Below are 22,915 nucleotides of genomic sequence, written 5' to 3'. Positions count from 1 at the left end.
GTTGTTGTTGTTGTTGTTGTTGGGGGGCGGGGTTGTTGTTGGAGTTGGGGGGCGGGGTTGTTGTTGGAGTTGGGGGGCGGGGTTGTTGTTGTTGTTGTTGTTGGGGGGCGGGGTTGTTGTTGTTGGAGTTGGGGGGCGGGGTTGTTGTTGTTGTTGGGGGGCGGGGTTGTTGTTGTTGTTGTTGGAGTTGGGGGGCGGGGTTGTTGTTGTTGTTGGAGTTGGGGGCGGGGTTGTTGTTGTTGGAGTTGGGGGCGGGGTTGTTGTTGTTGGAGTTGAGGGGCGGGGTTGTTGTTGTTGGAGTTGGGGGGCGGGGTTGTTGTTGTTGTTGGAGTTGGGGGGCGGGGTTGTTGTTGTTGTTGGAGTTGGGGGGCGGGGTTGTTGTTGTTGTAGTTGGGGGGCGGGGTTGTTGTTGTAGTTGGGGGCGGGGTTGTTGTTGTTGTTGTTGGAGTTGGGGGGCGGGGTTGTTGGGGGGCGGGGTCCTCCCAGGTCCCGTCCCACAGTGATTCTCTGATGCGTGAAGACGTTGCTGTGCTCCAGGAGACGTTCCCCCGCCCTCTGCTGGGCCGGGCTGGGGCCCGTTCCCCCGCCCTCTGCTGGGCCGGGCTGGGGCCCGTTCCCCCGCCCTCTGCTGGGCCGGGCTGGGGCCCGTTCCCCCCGCCCTCTGCTGGGCCGGGCTGGGGCCGTTCCCCCGCCCTCTGCTGGGCCGGGCTGGGGCCCGTTCCCCCGCCCTCTGCTGGGCCGGGCTGGGGCCCGTTCCCCCGCCCTCTGCTGGGCCGGGCTGGGGCCCGTTCCCCCGCCCTCTGCTGGGCCGGGCTGGGGCCCGTTCCCCCGCCCTCTGCTGGGCCGGGCTGGGGCCCGTTCCCCCGCCCTCTGCTGGGCCGGGCTGGGGCCCGTTCCCCCGCCCTCTGCTGGGCCGGGCTGGGGCCCGTTCCCCCGCCCTCTGCTGGGCCGGGCTGGGGCCCGTTCCCCCGCCCTCTGCTGGGCCGGGCTGGGGCCCGTTCCCCCCTGACTGTGGTGGGTGAGGGTACATTTCCTGCCCGGAGCCCCCCCATGAACACCCCAGCTGGGTGCTGGGGAACACCCTCATCAGCTCCTACCTCGTCCTTGTCCCCGTCCTCGTCAGCCCCACACATCACCGTGAAGCTGCTCGTGTCTCACTGGGTGTACACCGGTGATGGTGGGGACATCCTGTCCAGTGAAGGACTGTCCTTGCCAGTCAATGCTGTCTCTGCGTTCCCCTCCCTCGCTGGTCTTGGCACACCGACTGTGCACTCTCTGATGGACCTCAGGCACAGCTCCACCTTGTCGATCTCTCTCCCACCCACCATCTCCTCCACCAAACCCATCCTGCCCGGTCACAGAACTCATTCAGAACCACCTAACTCTGTGGCCTCGCTCCATTACCCTGCTTTCAGCCTGTATTCTTCACCTCTCCCACCGTGTGTGTGTGTGTGTGTGAGACCATGGTTCCTGACAGCTCCACTGAACAGCTCCTACCACAATTCCCCGACTGTTCCTCTGGTTCTGAAATCCCACACCAGCAGAATTAACTTCTCTTAATCCCCCATCTTCACATCATAACCAGCGCTGCACAAGCAGAGGGAAAGGGATATACTCTTGGCCTTGAACTCCATAATCCAGGCCCACACTCCCTCCCTCCCTCCCTCCCTCCCGGTGCCCAGTACTGAGGGAGGGCCGCACTGTCGGAGGGAGATGGATATACTCTAGGCCTTGAGCTCCATAATCCAGGCCCACACTCCCTCCCTCCCTCCCTCCCGGTGCCCAGTACTGAGGGAGGGCCGCACTGTCGGAGGGAGATGGATATACTCTAGGCCTTGAGCTCCATAATCCAGGCCCACACTCCCTCCCTCCCTCCCAGTGCCCAGTCCTGAGGGAGGGCCGCACTGTCGGAGGGAGATGGATATACTCTAGGCCTTGAGCTCCATAATCCAGGCCCACACTCCCTCCCTCCCTCCCGGTGCCCAGTACTGAGGGAGGGCCGCACTGTCGGGGGGAGATGGATATACTCTAGGCCTTGAGCTCCATAATCCAGGCCCACACTCCCTCCCTCCCTCCCTCCCTCCCGGTGCCCAGTACTGAGGGAGGGCCGCACTGTCGGAGGGAGATGGATATACTCTAGGCCTTGAGCTCCATAATCCAGGCCCACACTCCCTCCCTCCCTCCCAGTGCCCAGTCCTGAGGGAGGGCCGCACTGTCGGAGGGAGATGGATATACTCTAGGCCTTGAGCTCCATAATCCAGGCCCACACTCCCTCCCTCCCTCCCGGTGCCCAGTACTGAGGGAGGGCCGCACTGTCGGGGGGAGATGGATATACTCTAGGCCTTGAGCTCCATAATCCAGGCCCACACTCCCTCCCTCCCTCCCTCCCTCCCGGTGCCCAGTACTGAGGGAGGGCCGCTCTGTCGGAGGGAGATGGATATACTCTAGGCCTTGAGCTCCATAATCCAGGCCCACACTCCCTCCCTCCCTCCCTCCCGGTGCCCAGTACTGAGGGAGGGCCGCTCTGTCGGAGGGAGATGGATATACTCTAGGCCTTGAGCTCCATAATCCAGGCCCACACTCCCTCCCGGGGCCCAGTACTGAGGGAGGGCCGCACTGTCAGAGGGAGATGGATATACTCTAGCACAGAATGAGGTGATCCGGAGGGTCTCAGTTGATAAGTTTATTGCCATTTCCAAAGAAAAAATCTGCGGTACGGGTCGCTCACAGTTCCCCTTCGTCACAAACCCGGAACGGGAAAGGCGATGGGAGAGCCAAGGGGGATGGTGGTGAGATGCTGAGGTCCCTTCCCCCACGACCCCTCCCTCCCTCACACACGTCCCCTCTTCCCAGGAACGCCATGGTGAAACACTTCACACACCGAACCCCGACTTGTGTCGCCCCTTCCCGTTTCGGACAGGGTTGTGGGGGAGTGTGGGATGGGCTGAACCGCCCCGGTTGGCAGCGGTGGTGGTGGTGGGATCTTGCCGTGCGCTCCTCTGGAAGGAATCCTGCAGCGAGGCTGGGGTCAGCTGACTGTCTCTCCCTCCTGTCCCCCACATGGAGGGTACAGCGTGTCACACACCGAAAACCCATCCCCTCTCCAGTCAATAAAGTGCAGGTCGGCCGCTTGGGCGGGGGGGTCCGGACGGTATGGGACAGACCCCAGGACTGGGGCACAGACAGACGGGGGGTGAAAGGAGGAGCTGGGGAGACCGGTGTAGGGAGGGAGAGGCGTGGGGATGGAGGGGAGTAGAACTGGGACAGGGAAGGGGGGAAGTGTGGGAGGGACAGCGAGGGGGAGGGAGGGTGACAGCGAGGGGGGTGAAGGGAGTGTGACAGCGAGGGGGATGGAGGGAAGGGGACAGTGAGGGGGATGCAGGGAGGGAGGGAGCGTGTCAGTGAGATTGAGGGAGCGTGTCAGCGAGGGGGATGGAGGGAGGGAGGGAGCGTGTCAGCGAGATTGAGGGAGTGTGTCAGCGAGGGGGATGGAGGGAGGGAGGGAGCGTGTCAGCGAGGGAGATGGAGGGAGGGAGGGAGCGTGTCAGCGAGGGGGGTGGAGGGAGGGACACAGTGTGGCGGTGGAGGGGTGGAATGACCGGGTCAACACCGAGAGGGTGTTAACCCCCTCCTGGGGTAGTGGTTGGGCAGGGGTGTTGCTGTCTCTGAATCCTGGGGCCCTGACTGAACATCGAGAGGAGGAACAGGAGGCCTTTCCCCTCTCGGTTGGGCTGCATGTGGAGGGCAGCTGTACCTCGTCCTGGCACCTATCAGAGGCTGAGACAGATACTGCCTCAGTGCGGTGTTGGGCTGGGGGTGGGGGTAGGGTTTGTGGAGGATGGAGGGCAAAGTGGACGTGAGGGAGTTTGGATCAGCCTCGAGGGGCCGAATGGCCTGTCCCCAGTTCCTATTTCTGGTGGTCTGAGGGAGAAATCAGACAGCAGATGGAGGACGACGTGTGAGTGAGACAGAGAGAGAGAGGAGATGTGCGTGTGTGAAGCAGACCCCGTATCGAGTGAGCCGGACCAGGGCTGCTCCTCTGCGGCGTGCTTCACCCATGCAGACAGCCCGGGGCCAGTTACTGAGCGCGTGCAAGAGAGGGAGACACTGAGACAGAAAGAGACGGCGGGAGGGGGTGGACAGAGAGAGAGATGGGGGGGAGGAGAGAGAGTGGGAGTGGAAGGGGGAAGAGAGACGGAGAGACAGAGGACAGAGAGTGAGAGAGACAGAGAGAGACAGAGACAAACAGAGGAGAGCAGGAGGGTGGTAGCAGAGGCTGTGGGAGGGAGGAGGTAGAGGGAGTGCGGCCCCATTACCCAGCCGTGTCTGTCCCCGTTCACTCCCCCCATGGCAGCTGTTCCTGTTCCTGCTCCTGCTCCTGTTCCTGTGGGTCAGGGCCCGGGAGGGTGCCCTGGGGACCCAGTGCCTGCTGGCTGTCCCCAGACTCCTCCCCGTGCCTGCTCTCGGTCTCCTCGTCCGAATTCTCCAGCGAACCCTCTGACTGCAGGACCCTCCGGCTGAGGCGGCTGCCAAACGGGAGGTGGGGGCCGCGCCTGGACAGAGGGACGGGGGGGGGGGAACGTGAGAGAGGGAGAGAGGGGGATGGGAGAGAGGTGTGTGTGTGAGAGAGGGGGATGAGAGAGAAAGGGGTGTGTGTGTGAGAGAGAGAGACAGTGGATGGGAGAGAGGGGGATGAGGGAGAGAGAGGGGTGTGTGCATGAGGTAGAGAGGGAGGTGGGTGTGTGTGTGTGAGAGAGAGGGGATGAGAGAGAAAGGTGTGAGTGTGTGTGAGAGAGAGAAAGAGAGAGGGGGCATGAGACAGAAGGGAATGAGAGAGAGGGGGATGAGAGAGGGCGTGAGACAGAAGGGAATGAGAGAGAGGGTTGTGAGAGAGAGGGGATGTGTGTGAGAGAGAGAGACAGTGGATGGGAGAGAGAGGGGTGTGTGCATGAGGTAGAGAGGGAGGTGGGTGTGTGAGAGAGAGGGGATGAGAGAGAGAGGGGGTTGAGAGAGAAAGGTGTGAGTGTGAGAGAGAGAAAGAGAGAGGGGGCATGAGACAGAAGGAAATGAGAGAGAGGGTTGTGAGAGAGAGGGGATGTGTGTGAGAGGGGGATGAGAGAGAAAGGTGTGTATGTGTGTGAGAGAGAGAGAGGGCATGAGACAGAGGGGAATGAGAGAGAGGGTGTGTGTGTGTGTGAGTGAGAGAGAGGGGACGTGAAAGAGAGAGAGGGGTTGTGAGAAAGGGGTGAGAGAGATTGTGAGAAAGAAAGGATGTGAGAGAGGGAAAGAGAGAAAGTGTGTGTGTTGGGGGATGAGAGAGAGAGACAGAGTGTGAGTGTGTGGTGGGGGGGGGGGGGTGGGTGAGAATAAGAGAGAGAGATGTTAGAAACGCACTTGTGAGAACACACAAGGAAGGAGGGAGGCGTGCACACACACACTGGGACACTCCTAACAGGAGGGAGGAAGGGACGGACCGGGAGGATAGAGCAGTGCAGGGGGCAGGCCACCCCAGCCCCAAGGAACATTACCGCACACACCCACACCGCAATGCATCATGCAGATCCCACAAGCAGCGGGCGGGCAGCAGGAGGAAGGCAATGGTGAGAGGAAGGTGGGGGGGTGGGGGGGTGGGGGGGTGGGGGGGGTGGGGGGGTGGGGGTGGGGAGAAAAGAGAGCAGTGCCAGAGCACAGACGGACACACAGCTAGAGAGAGAGAGAGAGCAGTGTCAAAGCAGAGAAAGAGAGAGTGTGCAGGCCAGAGCAGAGAAAAAGAGAGAGACAGATAGCAGAGAGAGAGACTGTGTGAGCGCGCACAGAGCCAGAGCACAGAGAGAGAGAGAGATGCAGAGAGAGCAGTGTCAGAGCAAAGAGAGCGAGCGAGCAAGAGAGAGGGAGAGAGATCAGGCCGGAACAGACATGAAGGGAAACGGGGAGAGAAAGGGACGTGGTGCAGCTGCTTGTCATGGACGTTGCGGAGAGGAGAGAGGAGAGCAAGGCGAAGCCTCATGCAGTCGCACAGCCTGAGCAGACACAAACAGGCAGCGTACGGAGCCATGTGGACACCTACTTGGCTTGTTGTCGTTCCAGTCTGCTGCAGGGTTGGATGGAGGGAGTGTGTGTGTGTGTGAGAGAGAGAGAGAGAGAGATGCCGTCACCTGGAGAGGTTCAGCAGGATTCAGTCACTAACTGACTGAGCCATTCCCCTGGCCCCGGTCGGAGCAGCCCTTACCTCAGTTTACTCTTTAAGGAGCTAACTTCTCGGTTCATAGCCTCAGCTGTCTCAGTCACATCTTCCAGCTCCCGCTGCAGCTTGCGCCTCGAGGTGTGAGCCCTTGAGGAATCCTCCTCCGCCTCCTCCAGCTGGCGCTTCAGCTGCCTCATCCTCAGGGAGGCTTTCTCGGCCTTGGGGGGGAGAGAGAGGAGTCAGAGTCCGGCGGTGATCAACACACACACCCTCCTCCCCCAGTGTCCCAACCTGATCTCCCCACCCTCCCTGTGTCCTCCCCTCTCTCCCTCGTGTCTCTCTCCTGTGTGTCCCTCCCCCTCTCCCTCTCTTTCCCATGTGTCTCTCTCCCCCTCCCTCCCGTCTGTGTCTTTCTCTCTCTCGCTCTCCTTCCCTCCATCTCCCTCCTCTGTCTCCCTTTCCCTCCTGTCTATGTGTGTGTCTCGCTCTCTCTCTTGCTCTCCCTCGTGTGTCTCTCTCTCTCCCCCCTCCCATGTGTATCCCTCTCCCTCCCTCTCCCTACCTCTCCCTCTCTCCCGCTCCCTCCCCCCTCCCCTCCTCCCTCCCTCCCTCCCCCCGTTTCACCTGCTCCTTGAACTGGTCAGCATGTCTTCGTTCATCCTCGATCTGCAGCATCAATTCTTTCATCTTCTTCTCTGTCCTTCGTAAGAATTTATTCGCCAGCGAGCGTTCCCTGGACAGAGCGAAAGCACGAGAGAGAGAGGGGGAGAGACACGGTCATTCGATCACTCGCCACCTCCTTCCTGCACTGTATCATTCACACTACCATCTGCACAGATGACTCAAGCCAAGGATATACACAGCTCCATTACTGAGGGAGGGAGGGAGTGTGGGCCTGGATTATGGAGCTCAAGGCCTAGAGTATATCCATCTTCCTCCGACAGTGCGGCCCTCCCTCAGTACTGGGCACCGGGAGGGAGGGAGGGAGTGTGGGTCTGGATTATGGAGCTCAAGGCCTAGAGTATATCCATCTCCCTCCGACAGTGCGGCCCTCCCTCAGGACTGGGCCCCGGGAGGGAGGGAGGGAGGGAGTGTGGGTCTGGATTATGGAGCTCAAGGCCTAGAGTATATCCATCTCCCTCCGACAGTGCGGCCCTCCCTCAGTACTGGGCACCGGGAGGGAGGGAGGGAGTGTGGGTCTGGATTATGGAGCTCAAGGCCTAGAGTATATCCATCTCCCTCCGACAGTGCGGCCCTCCCTCAGGACTGGGCACCGGGAGGGAGGGAGGGAGTGTGGGCCTGGATTCTGGAGCTCAAGCCCTAGAGTATATCCATCTCCCTCCGACAGTGCGGCCCTCTCTCAGTACTGGGCACCAGGAGGGAGGGAGGGAGTGTGGGCCTGGATTCTGGAGCTAAAGGCCTAGAGTATATCCATCTCCCTCCGACAGTGCGGCCCTCCCTCAGTACTGGGCACCGGGAGGGAGGGAGTGTGGGCCTGGATGACCCAGTCAGTCACTCACTTGCTCTCCTGTTCGAGCTGCTCCTCCAGTTGGCTGATCTTCAGCTCGAGCGAAGCCATGTTGGTCCTGTACTTTGAGCGCAGCACCCCCTCCAGCTCCTGCAGCTTGGCCCGCAGCTCCTTGTTCTGCCTCTCCAACTGCTGCCTGGTGTTCTCCAGCCGCTGCGAGAGGCTGCGTTCCGCTGAGAGTTCGCTGGTCACTGTCTCCACCTGCCGGGGGTGATGGAGTGAGAGACAAAGTGAGGCCTGGGCTGGGAGGAGAGACTCTGACCACTCTCCGCCAACCCCCACTCCCTGATGCTGACAGAGCCTATTCAATCCCCTACTAGCTTGTATCTCGGTGCGTGGACACCTCCCTCCCACTCCCCCTCCCCTTGTATCCAACGGTCGAGTCCCTGCAGTATGGATACAGGCCCTTTGGCCTGACAAGTCCATACCAACCCTCCAAAGGATAACCCACCTAGACCCATTCCCTTGCCCTATTATACTATATTTACCCAACCTGCACATCCCTGGGCACTATGGGTAATTTAGCACGGCCAATCCCACCCTAACCTGCACATCCCTGGGCACTATGGGTAATTTAGCACGGTCAATCCCCACCCTAACCTGCACATCCCTGGGCACTATGGGTAATTTAGCACGGTCAATCCCCACCCTAACCCGCACATCCCTGGGCACTATGGGTAATTTAGCACGGCCAATCCCACCCTAACCCCCACATCCCTGGGCACTATGGGTAATTTAGCACAGTCAATCCCCCACCCTAACCCACACATCCCTGGGCACTATGGGTAATTTAGCACGGCCAATCCCACCCTATCCCACACTACCCTGGGCACTATGGGTAATTTAGCACGGCCAATCCCCACCCTAACCTGCACATCCCTGGGCACTATGGGTAATTTAGCACGGCCAATCCCCACCCTAACCTGCACATCCCTGGGCACTATGGGTAATTTAGCACGGCCAATCCCCACCCTAACCTGCACATCCCCGGGCACTATGGGTAATTTAGCACGGCCAATCCCACCCTAACCCCCACATCCCTGGGCACTATGGGTAATTTAGCACAGTCAATCCCCCACCCTAACCCACACATCCCTGGGCACTATGGGTAATTTAGCACGGCCAATCCCACCCTACCCTGGGCACTATGGGTAATTTAGCACGGCCAATCCCCACCCTAACCTGCACATCCCTGGGCACTGTGGGTAATTTAGCACGGCCAATCCCCACCCTAACCTGCACATCCCTGGGCACTGTGGGTAATTTAGCACGGCCAATCCCCACCCTAACCTGCACATCCCTGGGCACTGTGGGTAATTTAGCACGGCCAATCCCTACCCTAACCTGCACATCCCTGGGCACTGTGGGTAATTTAGCACGGCCAATCCCCACCCTAACCTGCACATCCCTGGGCACTGTGGGTAATTTAGCACGGCCAATCCCCACCCTAACCTGCACATCCCTGGGCACTATGGGTAATTTAGTACGGTCAATCCCCCACCCTAACCCGCACATCCCTGGGCACTATGGGTAATTTAGCACGGCCAATCCTACCTTTACCTGCACATCTTTGGACTGTGGGAGGAAACCCATGCAGACAGGTTGGCGGAGAATGTACAAACTCCCACACGGACAGTTGCCCTGAGGCTGGGATCGAACCTGGGTCCCTGTTGCAGTGAGGCAGCAGGACTAACCACTGAGTGCATACTCGTTCCGTGATCCCTCCCGGCCCCTCTCCCCACTCTCTCTCTCTAGCCCTGGCAACCATGTTCCTTTGGTGCTGCGTGGCTCCCTCTGTGTTGCTGCTGTCTCTGCCCTTCCCTGATCAGGTGAGGAACTGGAGCAAGGCTCTGCTGTCGGCCCCCATCGGAGTGGGTAACCGTGCTGATCCTGGTTCCCCCCGAGCCCGTGGTAGAGGCGCAGGAAGGTCACCTTCACCAAGGATCGAAGTGCCCTGCTCTCCAGGTCCGTCTGCACCTTCAGCGAGAGCAGGGTGACACCATCTCACAGCGCGGAGACATTCCCTCTGGCCCACCCCCTGAACTCCAGTCGGCCCAACCTTGTCTGCTCCTGGCCCCATATCCCTCCAAATCTTTCCTTTCTGTGTCCTTCTCCAATTCCCTTTTCAACATTGTGACTGTTTCCTCTGGAGATTCATCCCACACACGAGCCACCCCTCTGTGTGAAAAACATTCCCCCCTCATGTCTTTTTAAAATCTCTCCCCTCTTCCCCCCTCCCTCCCTCCCCCCCCCCCCCCTCAGTTTTGAAATCCTCCACTCGAGGGGAATGGCCCCTGCCATTCTCCTGCTTCTACACTCCTCATTGATAAAACAATCTCAATAAACCCTCCAGTGAAAGTAAAAATCCCAGCCTCTCCCTGTATCTCAGTCCCTCCAATTCCCAGTGAGAAATCCTCTCCCGAACCCTCTTAACAATCTCCTTCCTGTGACAGAGCGACCGGAACTGGAACGCGGTCCTCCAGACCAGACCTCGCCTACGTCCTGTACAACCCCAACGTGAGGTTCCCCCAACTCTCTGTACTCCAAGGTCTGAGCGGTGAAGGCAAGTGTGCGAAATGCCATCTTAAACCCCCCCCCCCCCCCCAGTCTAACAGTGTGTCCCTGCGCCCCTCGGTCTCTCTCTCTCTGTTCTACGACACCACTCCATAGCCTGACTTTTACTTGTATACGTCCTGCTCTGGTCTGTTTGACCGAAATACAACCCCCCCCCCTCCCCACCCCCCCAGCGTGTTTATCCAGGTTAAACCCCATCTGCCGCTCCTCAGCCCATTGACCCTTTATAATCTTCGATAACCTTCTTCACTGTCCACTGCATCGACAATCCTAGAATGTAGAACATCCCAGCAGAGTACAGGCCAGGCCCTTTGGCCCCTCGATGCTGTGCTGACCCGTGGAACCAATCTGAAGCCCATCTGACCTATGCTTTTCCATCTTCATCCAATGCCCATTTCAATGCCCTTAGAGTTGGAGAGTCTCGTCCTGTTGCAGGCAGTGCCCCTCCTACTCTGAGTACAGACACTACCTCTGACATCTGTCCTATATCTATCGCCCCTCAATTTAAAGCCACATCCCCTCGTGGTAGCCAGCACTACCAGAGGGAAAAGGCTCTCACTGTCCAACCCTATCTACATTAAAAACCCGCACAGCATCAGGTTACAGTCTGACAGGTTTATTTGGAAACAATGTCTTTCGGAGTACCACTCCTCTGTCAGGGAGCTGAGCGGTGCTCCGAAAGCGACTGCTTCCAAATAAACCTGTTGGACTATAACCTGGGGTTGGGGAGGTTTTTAACTTTGTCCCACCCCAGTCCAATACCAACACCTCCAAGTCAACCAATCTAACTGTCCTATTATCTTGGTGTCAAGCAGCATTTAACCTTCCCCCCACCCCGTCCCTAGTTATCCACCCCTCGGGATTGGGGATGTTTATGAGCCACTGCAGTTCCCACGTGCTAAGGGGTGAATTCTGGGATTCCAGCCCCGAGGGAGCGGCCAATGCGTCTCCGAGTTGTGACGCAGGGGGAGAGGGGGAAATGGGGCTCCCATGTATCTGCTGCCTGCGTGACTGAGGCGACTGGGGGGATTTGAGGAAGGAGGATCTTCGGTGAGTCTCTGTCGTGCGTCTTGGAGAGGGTACCCGCTGCTGCCGCATCTGCGTGGACTGAGGGAGGGAGGGATGGAGAGGGGAACGTCCGCAGACACATGGGGGGTGTGCCTGCTTTGTCCCCGGAGCGGGTGAGACAGACCTCCCCTCCCCCATGGGAGTTGGGGAGGACCTGACTAAGGGGCCGACACAATGTCCTGAACGGTCTGGAGCCCAAGGACGTCAGAGACATGAACGAGAGTCGTGGGTCAGCCCAGAACCTGGGGCTGTTCAGTCCTTCCACGTATCCCGGTCCCCTGCTCTCCCTCCCCCATCCGAGATATCGATCTAACTCCTCCCTGAACAACATTTTGGCTGAAGGATGCTTTCTGCGGCAGAGGCTCCCCACTCTCTGGGTGAACACATCTCACCTCATTTCTGTCCCAAGCCCTGTCTGCGAGTTATTTTTAAGAACCATGACCCCACCCTGGTCCTGGATTCTTTCCTCCTAACAACACCCCACCCTTCCCCACCCCTCCAGTCCTCATCCTTCCTGCTTTTAACCATTTTGTAGGTTTCTACGAGAACTGGGCATCACGATGGCTCAGGGGTTAGTGCTGCTGCCTCGCGGCGCCAGGGACCCAGTCTCAATTCCAGCCTCTGGGCGACTGTCTGTGTGGGAGAGCTTGCACATTCTCCCCCCCACCCACCCCAGTGCCCAGGGATGTGCAGGTTAGGGTGGGGATTGACCGTGCTAAATTACCCATAGTGCCCAGGGATGTGCGGGTTAGGGTGGGGGATTGGCCGTGTTAAATTACCCATAGTGCCCAGGGATGTGCAGGTTAGGGTGGGGATTGACCGTGCTAGATTACCCATAGTGCCCAGGGATGTGCGGGTTAGGGTGGGGATTGGCTGTGCTAAATTACCCATAGTGCCCAGGGATGTGCGGGTTAGGGTGGGGATTGGCTGTGCTAAATTACCCATAGTGCCCAGGGATGTGCAGGTTAGGGTGGGTGATTGACCGTGCTAGATTACCCATAGTGCCCAGGGATGTGCAGGTTAGGGTGGGGGATTGGCTGTGCTAAATTACCCATAGTGCCCAGGGATGTGCGGGTTAGGGTGGGTGATGACCATGCTAGATTACCCATAGTGCCCAGGGATGTGCGGGTTAGGGTGGGGGATTGACCGTGCTAAATTACCCATAGTGCCCAGGGATGTGCGGGTTAGGGTGGGGGATTGACCGTGCTAAATTACCCATAGTGCCCAGGAATGTGCAGGTTAGGGTGGGGATTGGCCATGATCAATTACCCATAGTGCCCAGGGATGTGCAGGTTAGGGTAGGGATTGGCCATGATCAATTACCCATAGTGCCCAGGGATGTGCAGGTTAGGGTGGGGATTGGCCATGATCAATTACCCATAGTGCCCAGGGATGTGCAGGTTAGGGTAGGGATTGGCCATGATCAATTACCCATAGTGCCCAGAGGCATTTGTCAGGGTAAATAGAGAGTGATAGGTTAATGGTTCTGGGCGGGTTACCCTTTGGAGGGTTGGCGTGGACCCGTTGGCCTGAAGGGTCTGTTTCCCCACTGTAGGGTCTGTACAATACCAACCCTCCCTTCTTTTAGATTACTTACAGTGTGGAAACAGGCCCTTCGGCCCAACAAGTCCACACCGACCCTCCGAAGACCTACCCACCCAGACCCCATTCCCCTCTTCACCTAACACGACGGGCAATTTAGCGTGGCCAATTCACCCTGATCTTTGGAGTGTGGGAGGAAACCCACGCAGACACGGGGAGGACGTGCAAACTCCCACACGGACAGTCGCCCGAGTCCGGAATTGAACCCGGGTCTCTGGCGCTGTGAGGCAGCAGTGCTAACCACCGGGCCGCCCAAAGAGCTTAGATTCCCTGCAGCATGGAATACAGGCCCTTGAGCCCAATCAGTGACCCACCCAGACCCACTTCCCCTCTGACTAATGTACCTAACACGCAGGGCAATTGAGTACGGCCTTCGACTTCACTCTACTAAACTCCAGCGATTCTAATCCCAACCCTGTCCGGTGTCTCTCTGCGTCCCGTTGGTCCTGGGATACCTCTGCTCCGTCGTGCAGGACCGTCATTCTCGTGGAACACGAGGGTGGAGTTGAGCATGGGTGGGGGGTTTGAGGTACAGGTTTTAGACTCTGAGAGAGAGAGAGAGAGAGAGGGGCGGGCTTTGGACCTTCCAGGTTCGGAGTGCGGCAGACGACTGGATGTTTTGTTTTTAAAGAAGGTGGCGGTGGTGGAAAGATTCTGGTTCGTGACCGGGATGCGAAGGTCACAGTGAAGAGGAGGGGGGGGGAGATGGGAATGTGGGAGCCCGAACGTCGCGGAGTGACGGGAATGGCGAGCTGGGAATATGTCCCGGGGAACGCTCTCACCTGCAGCGTGACCTTGTGGTAGCGATCGTTGAGGAGCTCCATGTTGCTCTGTTCCTCTTCCAGCTCCTCCTCCAGCTGCCCAATCCGGCTCTCCAGCCGCCTCTTCTCCTCAAACAGCGCCGACCTGGTGGTGGGAGAGCAAAGGCGCGGGGGTGAGCTCAGCCGCCGGTTCAGCTTTTCCGAAGGCGAGGGATCAAAGGGTGGGGATAGGGGTAGGGGGGAGGGCTGTGGAAGGAGGAAGACGCACCACCCGTCACGGACATCTGCCCCACGAAGGGGTCCAACCTGCCCCTGACGGGTTTCAAAGGGATCGGAGGAGGACGGGGGCTGAACAGATTGGAAGCGAAGCGGTGCAAGGGAGACACAGAGAGAGGGATGGGAGAGAGCACAAGCAAAAGATAGGAAGAAGGAGTGAGGGATTGAGAAAGAGACACCTCGCAGGAGAGGGAGGGGGGAAAAGGGGGAGAGAGAGAGAGAAAGAAAAGGAGAGGGAGGGAGGGGAGGGGGAGAGGGAAAGGAGAGAGAGGCCGCAGTGAGCTTGGGCTGTCACGAGGTTCCTACTCACTTCCCAGACGCGTTGTTGCCCATCTCATCCATCATGTCGTCGCGGTCCTGCACCGCCTGTCTCCGAGCTCGTTCAGCAGCAGCCAAGTCCTGCAGGAGATGGGAGGGGGGGGTGGGGGGGGGGGGGGGAGAAGCAGAGAGAGGGAGAGGGAGAGGGAGACCATTCAGACCTGACAGCATTGAGCAGGGATCAGTGGGCGAGACCCCTTACCTGGGGAGGTGCTGTCAGCCGACTGCCCCGAAACTCAGGGCGGGGTGATACAAAGGCAGAGCCATCGTCAGTGTCACCCTTAACCAACAGGACTCCCACACAACACCCCTCCCCACTCCCTACACAACCTAGCCTCCCACCAAAACCAGTGATCCTCAACACAAACACCACCCCTCCTCCCCGACTCTCCCTGAGCATAAACTGCCAGACCCTAATTCTCCCCATCGCCCCTTTTTGCAAATCAAAGCCTGACTGCACCATTAATCCCAAATCCTTCACTCGGAACCCCTTGACGCCTCCCCCCATCACCCCAATCCCAATTGTAAATCAAACCCACTCTGTTGTCGGTCTTAATTCCACACTCTAGGGCGACATGGTGGCTCAGTGCGTTAGCACTGCTGCCTCATGGCGCCAGGGACCCGGGTTCAATCCCAGCCTGAGGACGATGCAGGTTAGGGTGGGGGATTGACCGTGCTAAATTACCCATAGTGCCCAGGGATGTGCGGGTTAGGGTGGGGGATTGACCGTGCTAAATTACCCATAGTGCCCAGGGATGTGCGGGTTAGGGTGGGGATTGACCGTGCTAAATTACCCATAGTGCCCAGGGATGTGCGGGTTAGGGTGGGGGATTGACCGTGCTAAATTACCCATAGTGCCCAGGGATGTGCGGGTTAGGGTGGGGGATTGACCGTGCTAAATTACCCATAGTGCCTAGGGATGTGCGGGTTAGGGTGGGGATTGGCCATGCTAAATTACCCACAGTGCCTAGGGATGTGGGGGTTAGGGTGGGGGATTGACCGTGCTAAATTACCCACAGTGCCCAGGGATGTGCGGGTTAGGGTGGGGATTGACCGGGAAGTGTAGGTGAGGTAAATATAGGATAGTGGGGTGGGGGAACGGGTCTGAGTGGACCTGTTGAGCCAAAGGGCCTGTTCCCACACTGTAGGGATTCACTGAGTCTGTCGACCCCTCTTCAATCTATCTCACTTTCTTTGTCAGATTGATGAGCTTCCCTGAGATGTGATGTTCGGGTCGCTAGTGACCAGAGGTCATTCACTCCGTCAATGTGAGATCAGAAGGAGATGGAACCTGGGGACCAGCTTCACCCACGCCCTCTGCACCCCCTCACCCTTCCCGGCCTGGGGCCGCTCTCAGAGGGAGGGAGGGAGGAAGGGAGGCAGGGAGGCGATACCTCCTGTGTCTGCAGCAGCTCGGCCTCCAGGCTCTTCAGCCTCTTCTCGTTGTCCTTGGACTGGAGGATGATCTCCTCCCGGGCCGAGCGAGCCTCATCCACCTCCCGCAACGCGTCCTTCATCTGGACCTGCCCCGGCAACGGCAGAGGGGGAGAGAGAGAGAGAGAGAGGCAGACACACGGGGGGAGGAGGAGGAAGAGAGACGGAGGGGGAGGAGGAGGCGGGAGAGGAAGAGAGAAGAGGTGAGGAGAGTGTGAGTGTGAGTGAGTGAGGGGAGTGAATGAGGGAAAGAGGTAGAGATACACACTGGTCACAATGCAGCCAAGCGGCAGAATATTTCGTACAATGCGCTTCACTGAAACACACTCCCTCCTCCTCCCGCCCTGCCCCCATGAGCGCCCAAAGACGTAATATTTCCAGGCCCACACTCCCTCCCGGTGCCCAATACTGAGGGAGGGCCGCATTGTCGGAGGGAGATGGATATACTCTAGGCCTTGAGCTCCATAATCCAGGCCCACACTCCCTCCCTCCCTCCCTCCCGGTGCCCAGTACTGAGGGAGTGCCGCATTGTCGGAGGGAGATGGATATACTCTAGGCCTTGAGCTCCATAATCCAGGCCCACACTCCCTCCCTCCCGGTGCCCAGTACTGAGGGAGGGCCGCACTGTCGGAGGAGATGGATATACTCTAGGCCTTGAGCTCCATAATCCAGGCCCACACTCCCTCCCTCCCTCCCTCCCTCCCGGTGCCCAGTACTGAGAGAGGGCTCACTGTCGGAGGGAGATGGATATACTCTAGGCCTTGAGCTCCATAATCCAGGCCCACACTCCCTCCCTCCCTCCCTCCCTCCCGGTGCCCAGTACTGAGGGAGGGCCGCACTGTCGGAGGGAGATGGATATACTCTAGGCCTTGAGCTCCATACTCCAGGCCCACACTCCCTCCCTCCCTCCCTCCCGGTGCCCAGTACTGAGGGAGGGCCGCACTGTCGGAGGGAGATGGATATACTCTAGGCCTTGAGCTCCATAATCCAGGCCCACACTCCCTCCCTCCCGGTGCCCAGTACTGAGGGAGGGCCGCACTGTCGGAGGGAGATGGATATACTCTAGGCCTTGAGCTCCATAATCCAGGCCCACACTCCCTCCCTCCCTCCCTCCCTCCCGGTGCCCAGTACTGAGAGAGGGCCCGCACTGTCGGAGGGAGATGGATATACTCTAGGCCTTGAGCTCCATAATCCAGGCCCACACTCCCTCCCTCCCTCCCTCCCTCCCGGTGCCCAGTACTGAGGGAGGGCCGCACTGTCGGAGGGAGATGGATATACTCTAGGCCTTGAGCTCCATACTCCAGGCCCACACTCCCTCCCTCCCTCCCTCCCGGTGCCCAGTACTGAGGGAGGGCCGCACTGTCGGAGGGAGATGGATATACTCTAGGCCTTGAGCTCCATACTCCAGGCCCACACTCCCTCCCTCCCTCCCTCCCTCCCGGTGCCCAGTACTGAGGGAGGGCCCGCACTGTCGGAGGGAGATGGATATACTCTAGGCCTTGAGCTCCATAATCCAGGCCCACACTCCCTCCCTCCCTCCCTCCCTCCCGGTGCCCAGTACTGAGGGAGGGCCGCACTGTCGGAGGGAGATGGATATACTCTAGGCCTTGAGCTCCATACTCCAGGCCCACACTCCCTCCCTCCCTCCCTCCCTCCCGGTGCCCAGTACTGAGGGAGGGCCACACTGTCGGAGGGAGATGGATATACTCTAGGCCTTGAGCTCCATACTCCAGGCCCACACTCCCTCCCTCCCGGTGCCCATTACTGAGGGAGGGCCGCACTGTCGGGGGGAGATGGATATACTCTAGGCCTTGAGCTCCCTCCCTCCCTCCGTTCCCCCTCACTGACCTGCAGCCTCCTCAGTTGTTTGATTGCCTCGTCTCGGCCTTTGGTAGCTGCTTCGACCTGCCCCTCGGCCTCTTTCAGGTCTGTCTCCAGCGTCTTCCTGGACATAGAGGCCGTGGAACGCTGTTTACGTTCCTCTCCAGCTCTGCCTCTAGTTCTCGGACCTGCAGGGGGGACGGGGAGAGAGAGAGAGAGAGAGAGAGAGAGAGAGAGAGAGACGGGGTCAGCCACCTGACACCAGCTGCACCCGGGCCTAATCTCGGCAAATACAATCATACCACCTCCCCGTCCCCCCCCCCCCCCCCCCCAACCAAACGCCATCTCCCTCTGAGCCCACTGCAGACCCTTTGGCCCAACCCGTCATGCCAGCCCAGATATCCGAACCTAATCCAGTTCCCGGTTGCCAGCACTTGGCCCATCTCCCCATAAAGACGAAGGTGGGTACTGCAGATGCTGGAGATCAGAGTCAAGATGAAAGTGTTGCTGGAAAAACACAGAGGGTCGGGCAGCGTACGAGGAGCAGGTAAAGAAAAATCAACATTTCCAGCCCTTGGAGTTTGCCTTCCAAATGAAGGGTTTTTGCCCGAAACGTGCTTCTCGGATGCTGCCTGACCTACTGTGCCTTTCCAGTCGAATCTTGACCCCCTTATCCCTCTAACTCCTTCCTATCCACGTACCCCTCCATCCTTTTAAATCCTGGCGTTGTACCAGCCCTCACCACTTCCTCTGGCAGCTCGTTCCACACACACACAGACGCACCACCCTCTGCGGGAAAAGGTCCCTCCTTGGGCTCCCTCTCCCTTAAGCCTACGCCCCCCCCCCCCCCCCACCTCTAGTTCTGGACGACTCCACCCCAGGGGGTAAAAGACCTTGTCTATTTACCCTCTTTGTGCCCCTGATGATTTTATAAACCTCGATAAGTTTACCCCCTCAGACTCCGACGCTCCAGGGAAAACAGTCCCAAGCCTGTCCAGCCTCTCTGTATTGCTCAAACCCTCCTGACCCAGCAACTCCCGGGAAAATCTCTTCTGAACCCTTTCCAGTTTAATAACATCCTTCCTGTAGCAGGGTGATCAGAATTGAACACAATATTCCAACAGCGGCCCCTAACCAATCTCCTGTACAGCCGCAACATGACCCTCCCAACTCCCTGTACTCAATACTCTGACCAATAAAGGAACGCATACCAAACACCTCCTTCACTCTCCTATTCATCTTGATGTTCAATGTGTTACCGTCACTGAATCCCCCCCTCACCCCCCCCCCCCCACTATCAACATCCTGGGGGTTCCCACTGAGAGAGAATCTAACCATCGCCCCCTTGATGTTCAATGGTGTTACCGTCACTGAATCCCCCCCCTCACCCCCACTATCAACATCCTGGGGGTTCCCACTGAGAGAGAATCTAACCATCGCCCCCCTTGATGTTCAATGGTGTTACCGTCACTGAATCCCCCCCCCCCCCCAATATCAACATCCTGGGGGTTCCCATTGAGAGAGAATCTAACCATCGCCCCCCCCTTGATGTTCAATGGTGTTACCGTCACTGAATCCCCCCTCCCCCCCCACTATCAACATCCTGGGGGTTCCCATTGAGAGAGAATCTAACCATCGCCCCCTTGATGTTCAATGGTGTTACCGTCATTGAATCCCCCCTCCCCCCCCCCCACTATCAACATCCTGGGGGTTCCCATTGAGAGAGAATCTAACCATCGCCCCCCCTTGATGTTCAATGGTGTTACCGTCACTGAATCCCCCCTCCCCCCACTCCCCACTATCAACATCCCTGGGGGTTCCCACTGAGAGAGAATCTAACCATCGCCCCCCTTGATGTTCAATGGTGTTACCGTCACTGAATCCCCCCTCCCCCCCCCATTATCAACATCCTGGGGGTTCCCATTGAGAGAGAATCTAACCATCGCCCCCTTGATGTTCAATGGTGTTACCGTCACTGAATCCCCCCTTCCCCCCCCACTATCAACATCCTGGGGGTTCCCATTGAGAGAGAATCTAACCATCGCCCCCCCCCCTTGATGTTCAATGGTGTTACCGTCACTGAATCCCCCCTCCCCCCCCACTATCAACATCCTGGGGGTTCCCATTGAGAGAGAATCTAACCATCGCCCCCTTGATGTTCAATGGTGTTACCGTCACTGAATCCCCCCCTCCCCCCCCACTATCAACATCCTGGGGGTTCCCATTGAGAGAGAATCTAACCATCGCCCCCTTGATGTTCAATGGTGTTACCGTCACTGAATCCCCCCTCCCCCCCCACTATCAACATCCTGGGGGTTCCCATTGAGAGAGAATCTAACCATCGCCCCCCCCTTGATGTTCAATGGTGTTACCGTCACTGAATCCCCCCCCCCCCCCCCCCCCAACTATCAACATCCTGGGGGTTCCCATTGAGCAGAAACTGATCCCCATCTTGATCCAGTGGGAACAGGAGCAGGTCAGAGGCCGGGAATCCCACAGCGAGCGACTCCCACCGTCCCGACTCCCTCTACCTCACCATCGCCAAGTCAGGGAGGGCGAGGGGAATACTCCCCCATTCACCCCGGACGGAGGGAGGGAGGGGAAGGCTCCATCAAGACTTGAGAACACTATCCAGGGACAGAGCAGCCCCTCCCCCCTTGCTTGATCGCGACACTGACCCCCACTCCCTCCCTTCAACCCCCCCACCCCCACCCGGCAGCAGCAATGTGCACCGTCTACAAGGCACAGTGCAGTGACCCCCACGTCATGGGAGTGGGAGGGAGGGAGGGAGAGAGAGTGGGGGGTGCGCGGAGGGAGAGTGAGGGAGGGTAAGAGTAGAGTGGGGGAGGGTGAGAGGGAAGGAGGGAGGGGAAGGGAGAGAGGAGAATGGGGAGGAGGGAGAGTGGGGGAAGATGGGAGGGTAGGTGAGGGAGAGTCGGGGGAGGAGTGAGGGAGGGTAGGTGAGAAGTGAGGGAGGGGGAGAGTGGGGGAGGATAGGGAAGGGCTGAGGGAGAATAGCCAAGGAGGGAAGGAGTGTAGGGGAGGAGGTTTGGAAGGAGGGTAGGTGAGGTTTCAAAGGCAGAGGGAGGGTAGGTGAGAGGATGTGTGGAGGGCAGAGGGAGGGAGGTGAGGTGGAGGGAGGGTAATGAGGGAGGTGAGGTGAGGTGAGGGATGAGGGAGGAGAGGGGAGGGATGAAGGAGGGTAGGTGAGGGGAGGGATGAGGGAGGGTAGGTGAGGTGAGGAATGAGAGGGTAGGGATAGGTGGGGAGATGAGAGGTGAGGTGAGGAAAGGTAGGTGAGGTGAGGAATGAGGGAGGGTAGGGATAGGTGGGGAGATGAGAGGAGGTGAGGTGAGGAAAGGTAGGTGAGGTGAGGTGAGGAATGAGGGAGGGTAGGGATAGGTGGGGAGATGAGAGGAGGTGAGGTGAGCGAGGGTAGGTGAGGGGAGGTGAGGTGAGGGATGAGGGAGGGTAGGTGAGGGGAGGGATGAGGGAGGGTAGGTGAGGTGAGAGATGAGGGAGGGTAGGTGAGGTGAGGAATGAGGGAGGGTAGGGATAGGTGGGGAGATGAGAGGAGGTGAGGTGAGGAAAGGTAGGTGAGGTGACGTGAGGAATGAGGGAGGGTAGGGATAGGTGGGGAGATGAGAGGAGGTGAGGTGAGCGAGGGTAGGTGAGGGGAGGTGAGGTGAGGGATGAGGGAGGGTAGGGGAGGGGAGGGATGAGGGAGGGTAGGTGAGGTGAGGGATGAGGGAGGGTAGGTGAGGTGAGGGATGAGGAGGGTAGGGATAGGTGGGGAGATGAGAGGGAGGTGAGGTGAGGAAAGGTAGGTGAGGTGAGGTGAGGAATGAGGGAGGGTAGGGATAGGTGGGGAGTTGAGAGGAGGTGAGGTGAGCGAGGGTAGGTGAGGGGAGGTGAGGTGAGGGATGAGGGAGGGTAGGTGAGGGGAGGGATGAGGGAGGGTAGGTGAGGTGAGAGAATGAGGGAGGGTAGGTGAGGTGAGGAATGAGGGAGGGTAGGTGAGGTGAGGAATGAGGGAGGGTAGGTGAGGTGAGGGATGAGGGAGGGTAGGGGAGGGGAGGATGAGGAGGGTAGGTGAGGTGAGGGATGAGGGAGGGTAGGGATAGGTGGGGAGATGAGAGGAGGTGAGGTGAGGAAAGGTAGGTAGGTGAGGTGAGAAATGAGGGAGGGTAGGGATAGGTGGGGAGATGGAGGAGGTGAGGTGAGCGAGGGTAGGTGAGGGGAGGTGAGGTGAGGGATGAGGGAGGGTAGGGGAGGGGGAGGGATGAGGGAGGGTAGGTGAGGTGAGGGATGAGGGAGGGTAGGGATAGGTGGGGAGATGAGAGGAGGTGAGGTGAGTGAGGGTAGGTGAGGTGAGGGATGAGGGAGGGGAGGTGAGGTGAGGGATGAGGGAGGGTAGGTGAGGTGAGGGATGAGGGAGGGTAGGGGAGGTGAGTTGAGGGATGAGGGAGGGTAGGTGAGGGTAGGGGAGGTGAGGTGAGGGATGAGGGAGGTGAGGTCAGGGATGAGGGAGGGTAGGTGAGGTGAGGAAGGGAAGGTGAGGTGAGGGATGAGGGAGTGTAGGTGAGGGTGAGGGTAGATGAGCTGAGGGATGAGGGAGGTGAGGTGAGGGATGAGGAGTGTAGGTGAGGGTGAGGGTAGGTGAGGGTAGATGAGGTGAGGTGAGGGATGAGGGAGGGTAGGTGAGGGGAGGGTAGGTGAGGTGAGGGATGAGGGAGTGTAGGTGAGGGTGAGGGATGAGGGAGGGTAGGTGAGGGATGAGGGAGGGTAGGTGAGGGATGAGGGTGAGGGATGAGGGTGAGGGATGAGGGAGAGGGAGAGGGGTGAGGGTGAGGGGTGAGGGGAGGGGGAGGGATGAGGGAGGGTAGGTGAGGGATGAGGATGAGGGTGAGGGATGAGGGTGAGGGTGAGGGATGAGGGTGAGGGATGAGGGGAGGGATGAGGGGAGGGTGAGGGATGAGGGATGAGGGAGAGGGTGAGGATGAGGGGAGGGTGAGGGATGAGGGTGAGGGATGAGGGAGAGGGTGAGGGATGAGGGGAGGGTGAGGGATGAGGGGAGGGTGAGGGATGAGGGAGGGAGGGTGAGGGATGAGGGGTGAGGGATGAGAGTGAGGGATGAGGGGAGGGATGAGGGGAGGGATGAGGGGAGGGATGACGGTAGGTGAGGGTGAGGGAGAGGGATGAGGGATGAGGGGTGAGGGGTGAGGGATGAGGGTGAGGATGAGGGATGACGGTAGGTGAGGGTGAGGAATGAGGTGAGGGAGAGGGATGAGGGATGAGGGGGTGAGGGGTGAGGGATGAGGGGAGGGTGAGGGATGAGGGATGAGGGAT

General features: G+C 59.0%; 1 protein-coding gene across 1 annotated transcript; it reads right to left on the bottom strand.

The window, feature by feature from the left end:
• Positions 1 to 2,707: 2,707 nt before the first annotated feature.
• On the bottom strand, positions 2,708 to 17,754 carry LOC140472836 (myosin-9-like; the record flags this gene model as incomplete). Its single annotated transcript, XM_072567531.1, is given in 10 exon segments — positions 2,708 to 4,553; positions 6,068 to 6,091; positions 6,230 to 6,402; positions 6,809 to 6,917; positions 7,705 to 7,913; positions 13,739 to 13,862; positions 14,304 to 14,392; positions 15,706 to 15,834; positions 17,594 to 17,727; positions 17,730 to 17,754. Coding segments are annotated over 10 exon segments (1,233 nt in total), but the record flags the coding sequence as incomplete, so codon positions are not given.
• Between the last annotated feature and the right edge of the window lie 5,161 nt (positions 17,755 to 22,915).

The sequence above is a fragment of the Chiloscyllium punctatum genome, unplaced genomic scaffold (genome assembly GCF_047496795.1).
Source record: "Chiloscyllium punctatum isolate Juve2018m unplaced genomic scaffold, sChiPun1.3 scaffold_462, whole genome shotgun sequence".
NCBI lineage: Eukaryota > Metazoa > Chordata > Chondrichthyes > Orectolobiformes > Hemiscylliidae > Chiloscyllium > Chiloscyllium punctatum.
This window is presented reverse-complemented; position numbering and strand designations above follow the sequence as displayed.